Source organism: Lissotriton vulgaris, chromosome 3_2 (assembly GCF_964263255.1).
Source record: "Lissotriton vulgaris chromosome 3_2, aLisVul1.2, whole genome shotgun sequence".
Classification (NCBI taxonomy): domain Eukaryota; kingdom Metazoa; phylum Chordata; class Amphibia; order Caudata; family Salamandridae; genus Lissotriton; species Lissotriton vulgaris.
In genome coordinates this window covers 161,292,508-161,313,579 of record NC_141690.1, presented here as the reverse complement: position 1 = coordinate 161,313,579, position 21,072 = coordinate 161,292,508, and the positions used below count along the sequence as shown (strand labels likewise).

Sequence of the window (21,072 nt, the reverse complement as noted above, 5' to 3'; positions counted from 1 at the left end):
AAAGGATAACCATTTTTTTTTAATCTGCATGATTATAACACTAATGAGACAAGTGTGTGTGTGCGTGTGTGTGTGTGTGTGTGGGTGTGCGTGTGTGTGTGTTCAGGACCTCTTTGCTGTTAAGCAGAGTACAATTATGGTTGTAAGTGTGAACAATATTTTGGACCAAGCCACACCTGATCACAGCTTGCTATTTTAAATTAAAAGTTTACTTGAAACTGCTGCTGCAAATTGTATTCCTACTATGTAAATCCTAACTAAACCTTAAATCTGTAACCTTTGACAGGAAAGAACTTGTGGTGGATTGATAATTGGAGTTGAAATGATCACTGGGGTATGACATTTCTATTTCATATTTCCTTAATAGTGGTTTTAGAAGTATTTATTTTCTGTATCAAATCAGCTGAACTCAGGTCTGTCAGTGATATTCCCCATTCACACCTTGAGATGCTTAAGCTGCCAACTATCACTTCAAAGGGCTGGCCATTTGAGAGGGGAAGCCAAATGGAACATGTATGTTTGTTAGGCCTCGGCAGCACATTTCCTTCTATGGAATTTATTCTTTCAGGCATGTTGGAGTCAGATATTGCAGGAGGATCAATGAATTTGTTTACCTTTCTTAAATGTAGCGGTACTGCAAGATCTTGCAAAAAGCAGGGGATCCTGGAAGACAAGCTAGCCTGCTAAGCTTAAGTAAAAAAACAGACGCATTCTCAGTGACTTCATCTCAGTGTTCTTCCTTCTTGGTGGTTCATGGTTTGTAGTTGGAGGTTGCAGCCAAGCAGTTTACCCAGTCCATAAGACCTTCGAAAGCCTTTTCTACACAATGGCAAAATCTTTCTGCAGATCTAACTATTAACTAGCTCCCTGTCAACCATATGAGAGATACTTGGATTTTTCCACCATTTTATATCGCTTAATGTTAGAAATAAGGGGCCTCATTTTCGTATGCTTGGTGCAGGGCAGCGCAGCGCAGGAAGTCACTTTTGTGACACTTCCGTCTCAAAAGGAAAGGGCAGGAATGCGCCATATTTATGATATATGGCGCATTCCCACCCTTTCACACTGCACTGGCGCCCGTTTTGGCTGTCTCGCACCAATACTGAAATCAATCAATTAATCAGGTAATTGTAAGCGCACTACTCACCCGTGAGGGTCTCAAGGCGCATGAGCGGGGCGGGGGGTGGGGGGGAGGGGGAAGGGGCAGCAGTTCCGTTTAGTCGAAGAGCCAGGTCTTGAGAGCCCTCCAGAAGGTGTTCAGGGAGTGGGCATGCCTGATGTCGATAGGGAGCTTGTTCCAGGTCTTGGCCGCGATGTAGAAGAAGGCTCTTTCCCCTGTTCTGGCTCTGTGGATGCGCGGAGCTCGGCGAGGGAGAGGTTGGCGGAGCAGAAGTTTCTTTTGGGTGCATGTAAGGCCACTCTCTTGTTGAGATATTAGGGGCCTGTGTTGTGTAGGCATTTGTAGACATGGGTGAGTACCTTGAAAGTGAATCTCTTCTTGATGGGGAGCCAGTGGAGGTTCCGTAGGTGTTGCCTGGTGTGCTCATGTTGGGGGATGACTAGGACAAGTCTGGTTGTGGTGTTCTCTATCGTCTGGAGCTTTTGGAGTAGAGACTTGCTGATGCTGGCGTAGAGGGCGTTTCCATAGTCCAGTCTGCTGGTTATGAGTGTGTGGGTGACTGTCATACTTGACTCGGAGGGATCCATTTGAAGGTCTTTCGAGGATATGGAGGTGTTGTACCATACTGCAAGGGGGTCTGCATTGCATGCAGGATTTTTTTTGGCAAGGAAATGGCACATTCCTAAATCTGGGTATGTGTCAAAACCCATGGGAGTTGCGTGGGAACACCAACCGCAATGCCCATGGAGCGCCTCCTTGTTGCAGAATAAGGCAACGCAGCGACTTGCGCTGATTTGCCTTACTCCATATTTATGAGGCCATTCATAGCAGCGGAAAGCGGCTTTGCGTAACCCCATAAATATAAAGTTCTAATTTGCGTCTCTGGAGTGTCACAAAATTGATACTACGGTGGTGCAAATGTGCATCATGGGGCTTGTAAATGAGCTCTCTTGGCAGGTGGCAAAAGGAGAGCACTATGTGCTTTTAAAATACCCCTCACACACTATGAATCCCATAGTGTCATGCTTCATAATAGGGGTCTTCCCGTCCCTCTACGGGGCGGGGCGTGCTACAACCTACGAACTACGCGGGAGCACTTTGTATGGTGACGATAGGCTATGTGTGGTGTGAGGATGGTGATGGGTGATAGGGGTGTAGGGACCTAGTTAAGTGTAGTGGTGAAAACATCGAAAAATGTAAAATTCCCTGGCTAGTAGAAAAAATATATTATGGCTGGGAACAGTAAAAATGGGTGATGAAAGTAGAACGGAGTACGTTATCTACTTGGTCGACATGACATGTTTCGTAAGCAGACCCCTCCTGCCTACTCCTCAGGACCTCTGGAGGATCCCTACTGACAATACTCAATTGTAACTAAATATAGTATGCCTAAAGTCCTAAACTTATAAGCAAAAATAAGCTACTAAGTCGTGCTTCTGGGCTTGAGTGGGCCCTTGGTGAAGCGTGAGAAAAAGGTTGACCTATTGTGGTCCCTGTAAAGAGAAAAAAAGGGGGAAAAATACACATGTTGTAAAAAAACACATAGGGAAGAATGTTTGCATATTAATCAAGACTTGCTTATTTGCGTGGGTCAATCTCTCCTGGTCATGCTAGACAGAATAAGAAACTTGATGTATTATTTATCATATTCTTTTTTACATAGGGTGTTATGGCCCTTTAAAATCTCACACACAATGCAGAGTGTACACACATCCTTACATATCACTCACTCAATCTCCAGCGATCCCATTATGTATGGGTCAAATCGCCACACAGGTTCCAATTTGCGAATGGAATTATAGCAGTCAGAGACATGATGTTTTTAGTGGAAAGAAGGCAAAACCCTGGTTCGTTTTCTGTAAAACGGGTCGAAAGCAAAGAGTAAATACAAACGGCCTGTACATACAGTCGTTTCGTGGGGCACGCAACATATGAAACGACTATAATTCCTATTCTGTCTAGCATGACCAGAACAGATTGAAACTTCACATTCGCAAAGATACCATGCTACAATGTGACCCACGCAAATAAGCAAGTCGTGATTAATATGCAAACATTCTTCCCTATGTGTTTTTTTTACAACATGTGTATTTTTTCCTCCTTTTTTTCTCTTTACAGGGACCACAATAGGTAAACCTTTTTCTCCCGCTTCACCAAGGGCCCACTCAAGCCCAGAAGCACGACTTAGTAGCTTATTTTTGCTACTAAGTTTAGGACTTTAGGCATACTATATTTAGTTACAATTGAGTATTGTCAGTAGGGATCCTCCAGAGGTCCTGAGGAGTAGGCAGGAGGGGTCTGCTTACGAAACATGTCATGTCGACCAAGTAGATAACGTACTCCCTTCTACTTTCATCACCCCTTTTTACTCTTCCCAGCCAGCGAAGTTAATAAAATATATTTTTTCTACTAGCCAGGGAATTTTTAATTTTTCGATTTTTTCACCACTACACTTAACTAGGTCCCTACACCCCTATCACCCATCACCATCCTCACACCACACATAGCCTAGCGTCACCATACAAAGTGCTCCCACGTAGTTCGTAGGTCGTAGCACGCCCCGCCCGGTAGAGGGACGGGAAGACCCCTATGATGAAGCATGACACTATGGGATTCATAGTGTGTGAGGGGTATTATAAAAGCACATAGTGCTCTCCTTTTGCCACCTGCAAAGAGAGCTTTCCTCACTTCCCCAATAAACAGGTCTTTACAGTCTAAAAAAACTAAGAAATATTCACTCCCCACATTGATAGAATGTCATTGGTTATGTAAAATGTCTAGGAGGGTGATTCTATCACCACTGCCTCTGCACTTCCTCGTTTGATTTTTGTACACCTGCTTGTAAATGAGACCCTGGGGTTCTGGTTGGCAGAGGTATAAACCCTGCCCAAGAAGGAACCACAATCCTAGTGAGGGTAAGTGTAGTACACAGTAGGGGCCTCATTTACGACGTTTTGACGCAGAGCAGCAGGTCACTTTGCCAAGCTGCTCACCATCAAAAGGAAAGGGTAGAAATGTGCTGTATTTATGATATATTGAGTATTCTTGTTCTTTCACATTGCAAAAGTGCAGTTTTGGCTGCCTAGCACCAACGGAGGCACTCTTGCACCATGGTGCAAAGGTGTCTGCATTGCATGCATGATAAAGCAATCCCGTGAGACTTTTACCTCGTTCAGTGTACATGGAATGAGAAAAAAATTAGGAGAAATCAAAACATTTCACCTCGGTATGCCTGCTCTGTACGGCATAAGGCTTTGATGCATTTACAAGTCCTTGTAAATCTGGGAATGCGTCAAAACCCTGGGGAGTTGCGTGGGAACACCCACCTCAACGCACATGGAATGGATACTTGACGCAGAGTAAGACAACACAGGGGCTTGCGCTGATTTGCCTTACCTCATAGTTATGAGACTATTCAAAGCCAAGTAAAGTGGCTTTGATTGACCTCGTAAATATGATGTTCTAGTTTGCACTTTTGGCCTGTAAATGAGCCCCTAAACGTTTATCTGTGTTCACCCTCTGGGAGCTTGGGACAGAGCAAGCAGGCGAAACTAAAGAAGCAATGCGTAAAGTATTTGTACGCACACACACAGTAACACAGTGAAAACACCACAAAAGTACTACATAGAAATTTAGTAACATAGCCAATATTTATCGGAGTAAAACAAGACCAAAACTATAAAAATCCAACATGCACAAGTCAAGGTATGAATTTTTCAAGATTAAACAAAAATCCAGTGCTTAGAAATCAATTGCTCCAACCAGGGATATCTAGCTGCGCTTGACCAGGCTGAATCCAAAAGTTCAGTCCGACAGCAATGGAGGGCATGCCAAATTCAGGAGTCATGTAGACTTGTTGAGAGTACCTTGGCTGCGTCGAAACTCGGGGATGATGCATTGAGCAAAGGTGGAGATGTTTCCAAAGTCAAGCAACGTCATAGATGCATCGATATTAAGAAGAAATGTACGTTGAGTCGATGTGGCGATTTTGAATTCTCTGGGCTGTAGGCGCTGCGTGCAGCACACAAATGATGCATTGGTGCAAAGCCACGCAGGACCGGGGATGCAGTGGAGTCCGAGGACAATGCATCGCAGACATTGGCGATGCAGTGTCAGAGACTTGTGCTACAGTGGTGATGCAGAGGCACTGCATCAGCAAAGTAGTGGCTGCGTTGTAAGTCATGGTCATTGTGTCACGCAGTTGGTGAGCGGTGTCCATGGCTTCAGTGCAGGCAGCAGCGATATCGCAGAGAAATGTGCTGGTTCCAGTCATGCGTCGGTGTTGCTGCGTTGGTTTCTTGGGTTGCAGCACTACACACTCACTTCCAAGAGCCCAGGACTGAATTTGGCACCACTTGGCAGAGCAGGACTCACAACAGAGAATCCAGGTGCTGGTAGGAAGATGCAGGTGAAGTCTTTCACTGCAGAAACAGGCGGCGAGGCGAGGCCAAAAAGCCCTTGGGGAATCGTTAGAGATTCAGGGGTCAAGTCCAGTCCTCTCACTCACCGGCAAGACACAGGAGGCAGCAGACAAACACAGCAAAGCAAGCAGCAAAGTGGCAGTCCCTCCTGGCAGCTCGTCTTCCTAGTAAAATGCCTTTAGTTCCAAAAGTGTTCTAGGTTTATGGTGTCAGAGGTCCAGAATGTATACAAATTTTAGCCTATGAAGTCAGGAGACTTCAAAGAAAGGTCTTTTAGTGTAAAATATCCTGCCCTTTCATGCCCTTGCTTCAGACTCACTACAGGGCATATGCAACCCCTTGTGTAGGGACAGGCGCAGCCCTATTCAGGTGCAAGTGTCAGCTCCCCCTCTCACTTTAGCTCAGGAAGACACATCAGCCTCGTCATTGGCCATCAGGATGCGAGTGGCACACCTCAGCTCCCTTTGAGTATGACTGTCTAGAGGGAATGCACAAAGCCCAGCTGTTATCCAACATAGATGTGTATTCTAGAGACAGGCAGGAGGCACAGAATAGTTAAAGCTAGAAAATGCCAACTTTCTAAAAGTAGCATTTTCAGACCTGCAATTTAAAAAACAACTTCACAAAAATGTGTTTTAAATTGTGACACCAAACTTACTTTCCCCAACTTTTCCCAATTGGAAGTTACACCTATAAAATGTTACAAGGCAGCTCCAATGCTAACCTATGGGAAAGATGGCCATGCAGTACAGAAAAACAAATGTAATAGGTTTTCACTACCAGGACATGTAAAACGTAAAGGCAAATGTCCTCCTTTTTAAATAATTATACCCCGCACATGGGGCAGCCTACGGCCTACCTTAGGGGTGACTTATAAGTCATAAAAAGGAGGATTTGGGCCTGACAAGTAGTGTGAGAGGCAGGCCTGGTATATGAAGTCCACTTATGTAAGTGGGCACCCTGCACCAGTCCAGACAGCCATTAGGGTGATTTAAGAGGCCTTAGACAACCTTAAAAAGTTCTCTAAGTGGTAGCTGTCAAGAGCAGCCTTCAAGCTCAGTCCAGAAGGAGTATAAAGCAGCTTGTTTTACCAGAATGCAATCTAATAGGTATAGATTAAGTGAAAAAGAACCACACAATGTATTTTTTAAAATATGTATTTATTATATCACACTCCCTAAAACATACAGATATCTCCTACCTGGAGATATGCACAATGCACACAGGACTTTGAATAGAAATTGAGTAAATAGCACAGAATACAGAGTGGACCCCAGGGGCGGACCAAATCATATACTAAGAAAGCGGTTGGAACACGACCGCGTTCTCCATACACATCAACATGTATCTCGCGGTTGCAATTTTAAAGATTAAGGGGCACATGCATAAAGGACATGGTTTTGCGAGTCCTTAATTGCGATTATTAAGGAATCGCATTTAAGGACTCACAAAAGCCTATGCACGTAGAAATCGCTATAAAAATAGCAATTCCTAAACATTCCTTAATTGCGAGTCGCAAATTGCGAGTCGCATTTAAGGAATGGCTTCCCATTCATTCCTATAGGCCTAAAGGCCCATAGGAATGAATGGGAAATTGCATGCACAATTTGCAAGTACCAATAGGTACTCACATAATGCGCATGCAATTTCAAGGGTGTCAACAGAACACCCTGTTGCACCCCTTAAATTGTGATATGCACCCATTTTGCGAACACACATGCCCCAACAGCATGTGTGTGTGCAACATGAAACTTAGAAAAATGCACTTTATTGCATTTTTCAATTTTTATGCAAATTACAGACCAGTTTAATTCTTTGGTAATTTGCGGCCCCAAATAGCGAAATTGCTATTTCAAAGTGCTTCTTGCATTGCATTTAAGGAATCGCAATGCATTCAAAATTGTATCCCAAACACTTTCATGCATCGCAATAGGCCATTTAGCGATCGCAAACGAACGATTTTTGTGAACCGCACTGTTTGCGATCACAAAAACCTTTGATGTATGTGCCCCTAATGACCCTTCCCAGTGGACGCTTAAGAAAACCTGTGGAAGACAGATGGTTGGAGAGCCAATCCCACCCATGGATACCCTAGTACCTATGTTATCTACACCAGGGAAGCCGGGTGCATAGGTGTGAAGTGGTGTCGGAAACACCTGTCAAACCCAATGGAGGACTTCATGAAAATGCCACTTCTGGAGAAGGAGAAAGTGTCCGGTGGAATATGAAGATGGATTCAAGTTGAAGAGTACCTGCAAGCAGAGGGGACAGAGTCTATGTCACTCAGGAGTGAACCGGAGACCTGGAAGATGATTGTTCACCGATATCAGGAGTTGCAGGAGAGTTGCCAGTGACCTTGACTCTGCAGCTGTGAGGACTAGGCGACGTGTGGAAGACCAGGTGTCGTGCATGAGCTGTCCCGCGTTGGATGTCAAGAGTTGATGGGTCGGTGTCCTTGGCAACTCCAAACAAAATAGAAGTCGAAGAAGGTGCAATGTCGGGACCAGCAAGGTCCAGGGGACTCACCACAAGTAGTGGAGTCAGGGCACGCCCGAGCAATCAGGGGAGCCCAAACGAAACAAAGATGAACTTCAACAAAACCCACAGGCCGGAGGTACCTCGATCAGCTCACCAAGAGGCAGGCCATGGTGCAACGATGCGGTGTGGACAAGGATTTTGGTCACTGGCGATGCTTGAGGTTGGGGCTACTTGGAGCCCGAAGATCTTGGTGGAAGGTAGCCAACGGCAAGTCAACGCGGTGTACAGGGGTTTAGTTTCTGCAGCTCCCACAAGGGATACCGGCCTCAAACTTGGTGAGAGCTGTGGAGAACCATCACCTGTAATGTTGAACCTTTCGGAGTCTGTAGGAACTCAGCATCAACAGACCGGTCAGCTTAGTTGAGGTGCCTGCAGATGCAGGAACGTGACTCCTTCACTTCAAGGGAGATTCCTTCAGCTGTCTTCGATGCCCGCAGGCCTTGGAAGGTTCCTGTATGGTGCACAGGCACAGACGATGCAGCTGGCTGAAAGGGGGACAAAGTCGAACCCAAACAAAGTCCAGCAAAGTGCAGAGTGCCCAGACGATAGAAGGTGAAGTGGTGTCTGAACTGATCCTGTCCCACGACATATCTAGGGACCTACACACAGGTAAGCCCTAAAGTACCCTAAGGAAAGGGTTGGGATGATTTAGGGGACCCTTCCAGGTGAGGGTTTGGACAGGGGGCAGGTTACTCCCATGTCCTTAGTCCAGTTTTGTGCCAGAGTGGGAGCCAATGGCTCCGGGGGCTAGTTTGAACTGGACTATGCACTAAATGTGCCACTCATGCAAACTGAGACATGTTTGAAGGGCTACTCATGTGGGTGGCACAATCAGTACTGCAAACCCACTAGTAGCATTTGATTTACAGGCCCTGGGCACATGTAGTGCACCGTACTAGGGACTTATAAGTAAATAAAATATGCCGATAATGGAAAAACCAAATTCCATTACCTTTTAAACACAGAGCACATGCACTTTAGCACTGGTCAGCAGTTGTAAATGTGCACAGAAACCTAAAGCCATCAAAAACGTTCAGAATACAGTCAAAAACAGAAGGTCAGAAAGCAAAACGTCAGGGGAAACCACGCCAACAGATACATCTAACACTTAACTAAGGGGAGATTTTATTGTCGTTATACAGTTCGACCCTAATGTCAGGTTGTATTCAGTTTTATAACTAAAATGCAATTTTACTGACTTGATTTGACATTTCAAGTTCTTAATTCCTTAACTCCATTATAAGTTGAATTGCTGTTACATATATACTGCATTCATCTTCTCTGAGGAAGGCCTTGTTGCTTGAACCAATCTACCAAGAATGAGCTGAGATCCTTCCAATACACATTTTCACACCATGGTTCACTCAGACATGGGAACTCAGTCACAGATCATATGAAGACAGTGTCCTCTCTCCCATATGACCTAGAACTTTTTCCTTCAGGGGTCATACAATTACAAACTCTTAGAGGAAAGGTAGAAAGAATGCAGGGAATTCACACATTATTATTAATTTGTAGTAGCTGTGATAACAATAACTTTACTTATAACTCTTAGGAGAAGCTTTACCCATTGAGAGTGATCGACTAAAAAACAGACATTTGGGGTAAGCAGATATAGAGTGTTGTTAGTGTTGTTGATGCACATTGTCAAAAGGAAACACATTTCGGGGGTTGTGTTTACTTAATTCCGGTTAGCTTGGGTGGTATATCACCGATCCAAAGCTGTTATACTGAGTCTGGAATGGTAACATACTTTTGCCATTTCTTTGCTAGGTGTGGGTCTGAATACCTAATCCAATGCTTATAAATTCTACTAGAAACACAGATACTTGGGATGGACAATTGTATAGTGCCCCCGGTGTTGTAGATGTGTTCCATGAAAAGGACTAGCTCTCCTCCTAAAGATGAAACAACTCAGACTTCCCAGTCGATTTTTCCTCGGGCGTGACGGTAGGATTAAAATAATGTCCTAAAATATCTAAAATGTATAATTCTAGATGGGGTATTCAAAATAAGGGGTTATCCTGTATGTATTTGTAACACCAGACCTATCTTGCAACTCAACTATATTCCTTCAGAGGGCTCTCTATGAATGCAAGGGTTGGGTACAGCTCCCATGCTTAACGTATCTGTAAAATTCCAGTTTTAGAGTATGAGTCAACTGTTGCACAAAAAAGGACAGGGGATCCTGAGGTGTGTTACCATATAAAATAGTGAAAGAAAATTATAGAATGGGCACAAATTACTATTATGTGCTAGTCGCCTGACTTTCCCTAAACCTTGCAATCTAGGTGCCAGCACACATTTTGTATTATGGCTATGTGTACTAAGATGGCCCCTTTAATCCACTAGTGGCTGGCAGTATACCATGTGGATACTCCACTTTACAGTGTATGGTGGAAAGTAGTGCTGATATGTAGTACATTGTTTGCCTAGCACTTTTCGCTCTAAGTGGGGGGTATGCCCAGATGTGAGTCCCTTGCTCACTGTTCCACTGGATTCAAGCTAGCCTGGCTGATGAGGGGTATTAGCCCAAAGCTGGTCCCAGGATGCTTGTTTACGATTCTAGAAAGAACTGGCGTGGCAGTTGGGCTGGACTGTTCCCGTAAAGAACAGGGTCAAGACTGATTAGCATATGACTGGGTCTAAACTGGGGTGGCATGGTGATAAAATGAACAATGGATTTAACCAAGATCTCTTGACTGTAAATGTAAATGTACATATATAGCGCAAATCGCCCACATCGCAGGCATCTATGCGCTTGCTTAGGGAACCCGTCCTGGTATTCCCCTGTGAGATACCCCGGCAGGGTATCCACAAGGTGAAAGCCAGGCATCCCGCCGCTGTGGAGATTAAGCAAGCTATTGCCCAGAGTTGCAGAGTGTGAACCCGTGAGTCGAGTAGGCACCGGAGCGAGAATTATCGAGTACGTGGAATTATTGAGCCCAACCCCCGTCGGGGCGGGGAATTGAACCCTGGTCCAGGGCCGATCTCAGCTTCCGGGTCTGCCGCCTCTAACCCCTGAGCCACACTTCTGAGTGAATGTATGATGTATTCAGCATTCTGTCCACCATTTGTTTGCGTAGCACTTTTCGCCCTAAGTAGGATGAGTGTGCCCAGACGTGGGTCCCTTGCTCGCTTTGCCACCGGATTCAAGCTAGCCTGGCTGATGAAGGGTAATACCCCGAAACTAGCCTCAAGGTGCTTGTTTCCAGCCCAGGAAGGACCAGGCTTGGCAGTTCGGGCTGTATTGTTCCCATAAGGCTGGGTATAAACTGGGGTGGCATGGTGAGCAAAAGAACAATGCATTTAACCCAGATCGCTTGACTGGGAGTGACTGTATGTTCAGTTTTCCGTCCATCATTTGTTTGTGTAGCACGATATGTAGTACATTGCAGCATTCATTTCCAATAAAAGAAGCATTTAGGGAGCTACATACGTTGATCTTTTAGCAAAATGCTTTTATGTAAAATATGTTTGTGCTTAATACTTATTTCTCTATTAACTAGACTATATCATATTCACACAAAAAACAGCACTGCCAGCACCCATCCACCTAGGGCTGAAACAGTGCAATTAAAGATTTTAGGGACTGATAAGGAAGCACAAAGATTAATTCACCTGAATAACACAGCATTTAATTAAAAGTCTGCTGTTCAACTGAAACAAAAAAATTTACCCACTTGCTATATATATTTTCCAGAACTTTTGCAGACCTCATATGGTGCTTACCCAAAGTAATACTTAGACTGAGAGATGCTTTGGCGTAGTCATGGCACTCATCGTAGGCCTTCAAATTTAATAGTAATTCCACTAGTTTGTTGCATAGTTTAAGTTCTGCTCTTCGGTTTCCAGTTTTCACACCAAGAGGTAGAGCTCGGTCCTAAAAATAATCAAACATGCTTGAACTGTAAAAGGTTATACAAATAATAAAACAAGTATGTAGCATGTTGTAAATAATTTGTATAAATGTGAAGGTATGGTTATGCAATACCTACCCTATAGAAAGGCACAGCTTTCTCCCGCTCTCTGGTACCATTGGCGTAAATGTCTCCTGCACCTTCAAACAGCTCCATTACCAACTTTGGATCTCCTGTACAAAGTGCAGCCTCCTGGGCTACCTAATATACCAAAATAAGCATGAAAAGAATTAAAGTTCACATCAAATTGAGGGAAGAGAATGGCAAAGTGCCGTTATATGGTTCCACAACACTTTCCGAATGACCCACACAAAGGAAAACTAAAAATAAACGAAAACCTCCTTAAAAGTATCAACATCTCATCTTTAGGTAGGTTGGAACAAGCTCAAGACTTACTTTGAAGGAGGTGCTGAGTGTGAGCAATGATTAAAAATAATCAATACAATTAAAAGATTAAAGACTATAATACCTAAACCAAGTTAAAAAATATTTAATACATTAGCTAACTACTAACAAAATTGAAGAACATCGAAAACAGGAAGCTGCAGAAAAACAGGCTTAACCATTTTAACACAACTTAGTATCAACATGAGCCAGAAGGACCTATGCCTACGTATATTTGCCCATTTCGTGAGTGCACTCATTGAACAGAGCTTGGAAATTTTGATGGTGAAGAAAGACATTAGAGCTCATACTGTGTTGTACATATGGCATGCCAGGCTGGTGGTATGGTGGAGGCCCTCGCTTATGCCTGCCTGACAAAAGACCAAGATGGGATCCATGTGCCGAAAATGTTTCAGTCAATGTGACAGAAATATTTTGGTATGTTGTCGCAGTCTACTTGCCAACTTATTTTAATTTCACAATAAAAATATCAATGATACTAATGAACTGGAAGCTTTTCCCGGGGTTTGAAGGCCGTTTTTGAAGCTGTATGACCACCAGCCTTTTCCAGGTAGCTGTGAACAGGACTTAATGTGTGTCAAAAGGACCAAACTAAATAGGGAGAACCACCAGTTCAATTGGCAACCATGAGGTGGATAAGCACCAGGCTAAAGGTCTACAACAGTCTCTCTTTTCAGATTCCTATTTGCCTCAACAACTGTATTTGAGGTGAGGGGACTATGAGTTTGTTGGCACAGAATCCAGCCAATGTACAGTGGAGGCTCTGTTCGGCTAATCTGTAAAGGATACCATTAGTTACCTTTTATACTCAACTGTGCATTCCAATCAAACTCTGCAAAAATCACAAATGACTTTCCTTATCACTAGTATATATTGATTATTTATTATGTTCATCCAGTTAAATCCTTGAGTTGAAACCAAATGTAACCTTGATCTTATCTTGATTGAGCACTACTTCTAGTAAGTTATTTAACAACCCACACAATTCAAATTTTTATCTTTTCAAAAGCTTCATGAATGGATTTACATATTCATATATACGCAAACAGGTGGAATTTACATATCATTAATAGATGGTGGCAAAATTCCTAGTAATTTTGTTGAGTGCAAAATTTGAATGCCCAGTTAATAACTTATTTTTATAGGCAATCTCCAATCAGCCATTCACACTGGAGGTGATCAATCAGCCGCACTTTGCTGATTATCACTGTTAACATTAATGAACTTGGGTGGGTGGATTTGAGCTCGTGAAAGTGTTTCTTCAGAATGCACTTTTAATTTCGGTTTGTTATGCAGAACGGACTTGAGATTCTGTCTGATGAGGCCTCACTCAGAAATCAAATACTGCTCTGATTATCTAAGGATAAAAAGAAGGACAAATGGGGAGTGGAAGATGCCTCAATGGCAAATGATGAAACCAAGATCATCTGATTTGCTTGACAGCTTTTGTCCATTGGTTATTCTTTAATTGCAGACGCCAAAAATACATACGCTACACTGGACAGAGCTTACTGGAGCTTATAGCTTATAGCCCATTAATATCAGTCTTGTCACCATTTAGCTTCAAGGAGTTGGTGTTCATCCAAGCGGCGACCAGGCTGAGGCACAAGTTAAGATCTTCCGAGTTGACTGTTGGTCCTGATGACAGAGAGAAAATAATCTGGGTGTTGTCAGCGCAGAGAACAGAGTCAACCTGCAGCTTTCAACCAGGTCTGCCAGCGGGTGGATGTAGATGTTAAAAAGTAACAGGCGGAGGGTAGAACCCTGAGGAATGCTTTAGGACAAGGGGAGAGCTTCCGACGCTGAGCTATTTGAAAAGACCTGCAACGTGCGGTTTGACAAGACAGAGCAGAGCCATGCCGGAGCAGAGCCATGCCAGAGCTGAGTGGATACCCAGAAAAATCAGTCTGTCTAAAAGAATGCCAGAGGACACAGTGTTGAACTCCGCGCTAAAATCCAATAGGATCTGTGCGGCTGTGCCGCTAGAATCCACAAGTTGTCTTATGTGTTCCATGACTCCCAAGAGGGTAGTTTCCGTACTGAACACTGCTCAGAAACTGGACTTCGAAGGGTGGAGGGTGTCCTGGGTTTCCACAAATGCGATGAGCTGGGAGTTGACCTGTTTCTCAAGTACTTTAGAGAAGATAGGGAGTAATGAATTGGGTCTGAAATTGGACAGACTGGCAGAGTCCAGGTGAGGATTTTGGAGCAAAGGGAGGACAAGGGCATGCTTCTAGGCCTGGGGCGGCAGCCCTTTGCATAGGGAGGTGTTCAGGAGTTAATGTGGGTTTATGATACTTAGTTTGGCTGGGGAAGAGGGTCTAAGGGTGACCCTGATTTAATGGAAGCCAGGCAGGCTTGATAGCACAAGACAGCAACTATCTTTTTATTCTTTGGGGATACAGGAAATACTTCAAAGTACAGAACTGCTACAAAGTCAGTGGATCATGAGCCCATATAGGATAAATCTAGTATTATTGACACAATCTTTAAGCCACACGTGTACTAATTCTAAGCATTTCCTAAAATAATCTTGATCCACTTTTACTACGGTGAAAAATACGCAAATCCTGAGAGATTTGGTTGGGAAGTGCCCAAATCATGGGCCGAATTATACAAGTGCCCCAGGGGTGCAAATGGTGTTTGCGCCCGCTTCATGCGCCCCCTGGAGCACGCTGGTATTACAGAAGTGGTTGCAGACACTTGTGCGGCCCTATCTGTAAAACCGATGGCCAGCACTATCTTCAGGAGGGGTCCCTCATTTGCATGGGGGCGTGGCCCATTGAAATAAGGAAATCCCTTTGCCTCTGTGGTCCACCACATTACATACTTGGGCGTTCGGGTGCAGAAGCAAAGAAGCTCTCAGGAGGCACACTGACAGTGCCCGCTTGTTGCAGCCCTCTGGCGGGGAAAAGGGGTCCCATGGACCCCCCAGACGCTCCATTGCAGGTGGGTGCAGTCACTGACATTTTAAAAGGTGTGCCCTGCTCTATCAAGGAGAATGCGCTGTATGTGTAAAATAGCCCCATATATATTTATACTTCTACCAAAGCCAAGATGACGGAGATTTCTGGTTCATAGTAAGAACCCTCTCCTTAATTTTTTTTAAATGTAAAAGGCCTTGAGGAGGCAGAACAGGAGAAACCCCCACCTGCTGGTTTAGGAGCCAGTGAGGTGTGGCAGTCCACTTTAGTACAAAAACCATATCTTCTAAAATGATCACTATGTTAATGGATCATACTGAGTTGGGTTCAGTGTTACATTCTAACCTGGATTTTCAAGGTAAATTTAGTCTAGCTACAGCAAATCTTTTTTGCACTGTCTTTAAGCTGCTTTGATTAAAATAATCTTTTATATCCTCTTATAGAAGAATTATTTGGAAATATTAATTCTGCAAATTATTTGCAAACTCAGGAGTTTCTCTGTAAATTAAACATATCTTTCCGTTTTGGTCAACACTGTATGGTGAAGAGAAATTATTCTTTTGTATTCAGGGACATGGCCCACATGCAAAAGAGACAATGATATGTGCATTTTCATTGACAACTTGATTTTCATCCATATAGAAACAAGCCAATTTAGAACAATAATATATTAGTGCAACATAAAGAAGAAGGAATCATTGGTGCATGGAAGCCAAGATAAGTGGGTGAGAATACAGGATTTAACACTCAGTTCATCGTCAAAAATGTATTAGATGTAAGAAGGCAAAAGGACTTGGAGATCACACAAGACCAGATGGCATCCTGAAAGTTATACTATGGTGTAGAAATAAACAAGAACACTGGAAGCAAGCCATTGTGGCACTGAACTGTTGCCAAATAAATGTACCTTCCATTTATTTAGGGTATTGATAACTCTTGCTATCAAGATTGTCTAACATCAGAAACAGATCAAAGGCCTAAAGGCAGAGGATTAAATATCTTGGAGTTTAGAAAAGTGAAGGGACTTTCACCTCAGTGAGTTTTCCTGACATGGATAATAGTGAGCAAAAATGCATTCACTTGATCAGGTATTAGGAGCAGTGTACTGGCTCAGTTTCTGCTACACAATTAGTGGCCACATCTATAATGATACTACAGGACCACACCAAGGATCTAAACCAGAATTATCTGCAGTACCAGCAGCCATAAAAACTGTTATTAGTGTTTAACTGTTTTTATGGCAAGCAGCAAACCATGGTGGGTGGTCCTCCTACAAACATTAGTTTTTTTCCTTTTATGTAATAACTTGTCCCCGTATTCACAATCTGCATTTTGTAGAATGTTTACATGTACTATTAGATTACTACTAAAGTACTACAGAATGCTGTTCACAGGGCTACGAGCGTATATCTACACCCCCACCTCCACCCCCTCTAACTTTCTATGGGGAGATTGTCACACTTGTAAGTTTGATACTTAGTAGTACATGTGAGAGAGACAAGGGACTTAGGGAGGAACAATCTCCCACCCACAAAACAGTAAGCCCATTGCTTTCAAAAACTGCACTTCTAAATCTACTACTGCTAAAAAGGTTACAAAATAGTAGTAAATGTACTCCAGCTCAGACCTGGAGCACATCCAGCACCACACACGGCCAACCACAGATACCGCAAAAGTCTCCAATGGAAATCAATAGAGTCACAGACTTAAAATAAAACCCTTTATGAAACAATTTTAAATTAAATTTTTTAACTTGGGGAGCTCTGTATGTTAAAGTATAGGGGACATTTAAATTTTTTTATTAAACTTGAAAACAATTACAAATATAGTTGTTAGTTAAATATGATTGCAAATTAATGTTCGATAATTATTTTAAATGTAGAACAAAAGAAAAACATACTACATAATTCGCTTCATTTTGAATAAACAAATGATTAAATCAAATATGTTTAATTACATTAGCATTATTTAAAAAGATTTATTAACAAAATAATCCAACCTAAAGTAATATTAATATATTTATTTATGTAGTACAAATTTAAAAAAAGAAAGTATTTTTCACAAATTAAAGTTACATTTAGTTTTAAATTTAAAATGGCTATAATATGTATATATGTTTAAAAAGTCAAAATAATTTAAGGAACGAATTTAACACTATTTCTTGTGTTCTTCGATTTTAAGTCCCTAGCCTTTTTTTCGATGGGAGGGTGATGCAGTATCAAAGGTTGGCTCTAAGTGGTGCTGGATTTTCTACCCTCCCTTTTTATCAGTACTAACTTTACACCCTTAAAGGGAGGAGACATGCAAGTCTACACATTGAGTAACTTTACACATGGATTTTGTGAATAGTTCAAAGTAGCAATGTACTCAAAAGTGTAATAGTAAATTTACTATTAGTGAATATACACGAGTATATCAAGCAGTGTGAATAGGCCCTTTATATGTCCCACAATTTTATAGAAATTAAGGAATAGGATTGTGCAGAGTGAGAAGATTTTAAATGGGCTGTCAGTTGTTACAGTATAGGAACCAATGTTTGGATGGCACTCTAAGGTGCTAAATTCGTATTTTGACAACATATCCGTTATTAATTGCTTTCTCAACACCAATTCCAGCATGCAATAAATAAAACCACATCAGTGGAACAGGAATGCAGATACTCTGTACTCCCAAAATAATTAGTTATGGAGACTGTGCAGATTGTGCTTCTATTGGTTAATTTAGAAACCGCTTTAAGAATTATTGTAGATATTAAATAACTAACATCAAATCTAAATACATTGTACCTGAATGTAAAGGTCAACTAGTTCCCGTTGCCCTAGAACATGGTAGATTTTTCCAGCCTGTAGCCAACCAAATGCTTCCTTGTCTTTTTGTTGAAGATCAATGAAAATTCCAAGACTCCTTTTGGTGTACTCCAATGCTGATCTGTAAGCCCTAAAACATATTTACAGTGCAAATGAGTTGTTGAATTTTTATTTGAGAGCATCCATTTTATTACATCACAATTTTAAGCTTGTCGGAGAAAGAGTAGCTGTTTTGCAGAGCTAATGTAGGTAAGCCATCTCAATGAATACCATGGATTTTTTACTGGTCGAATCAGATGCTGCACTCTGCGTTCTTCCACAAAGAGATATATCAGAATATCGTGTTCACAAATGTCATCTGACATTGATATCAAGTCCTAAATATTTTTAAAAAATATATATCATCTCCTTTTTTGTAGATTTTCCTTTATTAACTCCATTGATGATTCTGTAGATGATATTTAGCATGCAATATTTATATCAGGTAATATTCTGCCAATGATATTCTGGTACCACACCACGCAGATAGTGGGCAGTGTTCAGTGTAGCATCCATGTTGGCGTCAGGCAGAGGAACTAACACTAGTATAGGGCTATTGGCTATTTTAGGCATGGTTCATGCACCAGACCACAACCTGTTCAACATGTTAAGAGCAGTGCTCATTGATTGACTGTAGTTTGTGAACCCCACTTCAGAGCTGAGTCCCTGAGTTCCTGAGATTTGGTTTCAGGTTAAACACTCTAGCACTGTTGGTACTCAGTGTAAATGCTTGCAGTGCTTTGACAAACAATAAGCTGATTTTTTACTGGGCAGCTCCCATTTGGAACTTGGTTAAACAATGCTAAGATTTGCCCTAGTCTATATGTTCTGCTGTAGAAACAATACACAAACTGCCCTTTCAAAGCTTGCAACAGATTACAATGTATACGTTTCTTCCACAGAGCAGGAGCCATCAACCTATGAAATGCTACCTGTATGTAAGAATATTGAAATTGTGAGAATGTACCTGGCTGCATGATGTGACAGCCATTGGTACCATTTATTCATTGACTCACTGACTCATCTATTTATTTAAAACACTCCAAGCAATCCAACAATACTTGTATTAACAACTACTCAAACACAAATCAGAAAAACCTGTACACAACAATAATCTGCATGTACCTCCATCCTTGACTATACCCATAAATACATTTCATAGTTCAAACACTTGAAAATGCCGGACATATTGCCTTTACCAATGCTTGTTTTCAAACACATATAACCTAAACTGAAAACCTTCACTGGGTAAAACCCTTTGCAGAGAAAGATTCATGATTCAGCATAAGATGACATGCTTGAAACAAATTAGTCAACATTTGTCTAGAATGTCAGCACACTCGGGAAATTGCATTATGTTAATTTAATGCAAGGAATTAGGACAGCACCCTACCCTGACTCTGCAGAGCAGATAACACTTGCGGAGCCCTTAACACAACATACAGAAATAGAATGATTTTCAGTTGACAAAAATGCACCGGGCAGCACCGTCGCAGAACTGTTGCAAAAAGCAGAATGGGCCCGAAAGAGAACACTTTCAATAGGACCTTTAGGACTTAAACAAATGAAAATAGTTACATTGTGGCTTTGATTTACCTTTCAGATCCAACTGAATATTAAATGCCACAGCCCGATCCAACGGTATAGTGGCACTTTGTCTGCAGGACCAGTGTTGGTTTCTTAATGCTCAGAGTAATATGCAGATTTTATTGGTGAATTATGATAGCAGTATCAGAATATTTTTGCAGTAATATTATTGTCCTATAATTTTTACCAGCATTAAAATTGTACCTCTTGAACCCTAAGGCACTCTGGTAGATATTCGTCGTCTTAGTTCTGTGTGAAAATGCAACCCCGTTAACAAACGTTTCATGGAAAAATGAACCTTGCTTGGTTCCCCATCTACCACCAAAGTTACCAAAAACAGATGTGTGTTCCCTATGCATTATGGGAAAATAGAATGCCAGAAGACTAAGGGCCGATGTAGGTAATCCCAGATTACCGATTCTTAAATACCTAATCATACCGATTCGGTATTTAAGAAGTGGCAATCGGGATGTAGGTATATTTACCTAATCAATTACCGAATCGGTAAGATTCGGTAATTACCGAATCGGTATTTACCGATTCGGTAATTGCCATTGATTCCTATGGGCCCCCTACATCTCAAAAACCAATTACCGGTCGGTAACGGCCGAAATCGTCCGTTACCGACCGGTAATTGGCGACCTACACCTGGCCCTAAATTAGCTGATGAATCCTGGCTTGCGATCAATGGCATCAGCTTCTAAGTTTAGTCAAAATGTCAGGTAGGGGGGCGTGGCCAAGATGGCGACGGAGTGAGACGTCCTTTAAGTCCCTCCGGCGCCGAGCCCTGCTTAGCCTTGACCAACTATAACAGCGGCGAGCTTTGAGGCCCCACGGGGTCAGATTAGGCCCCCGGAGGAGTGGGGGTTAGCTCCGGTGCCAAGAACGAGTGAGCTGGAAGGGCCGACGAGGCTTCTAGAGCTGTAACGCTGTGCGGCCCTGCGATCCCCGGCCTGGCGTACTGGGGAGGCTGGACTTCCGGTGCTCGGAGGCGGCCGTTCAGCTTGAGCCCTGCGGCGAGACGGAAGCGGTCTGGAGACGCGAGGCGCCTACTCCTCTGCCGGACTGACCAGAGTGTGGAGTGCTGGAGCGGAGGGCCGCCGCTGGAGTCGGGGGCCGTAGCAGTTTGGTGCACTCCGGCGGAGCGGACCGGTGGGACTCGGCGGAAGGACGGCGCTGGACCCCCCCTCCCCTCGCTTCACCTGGGCTGCTTCAGCCTGATTGAGGTACGGGGGGTCTCCCTCCCTAGCAGCTGTGACCCCCGTGGGGGTGGAAGTGGAGCCAGCGGAGTGCCCGGACCCGGCGGCGGCG

General features: G+C 42.9%; 1 protein-coding gene across 2 annotated transcripts in view; it reads right to left on the bottom strand.

Annotated features, from left to right (window-relative positions):
* The window catches only part of SH3TC1 (SH3 domain and tetratricopeptide repeats 1), a 368,620-nt gene that overhangs the window by 39,986 nt on the left and 307,562 nt on the right, over positions 1-21,072 (bottom strand). For both annotated transcript variants that reach the window (XM_086964135.1, XM_086964136.1), the window contains exons 14-16: positions 18,115-18,265; positions 12,078-12,200; positions 11,812-11,962 (exon numbers count right to left, since the gene is read on the bottom strand). In XM_086964135.1, coding sequence (XP_086820261.1) covers positions 11,812-11,962; positions 12,078-12,200; positions 18,115-18,265 — 425 coding nt within the window. The remainder of the gene's footprint in view (positions 1-11,811; positions 11,963-12,077; positions 12,201-18,114; positions 18,266-21,072) is intronic.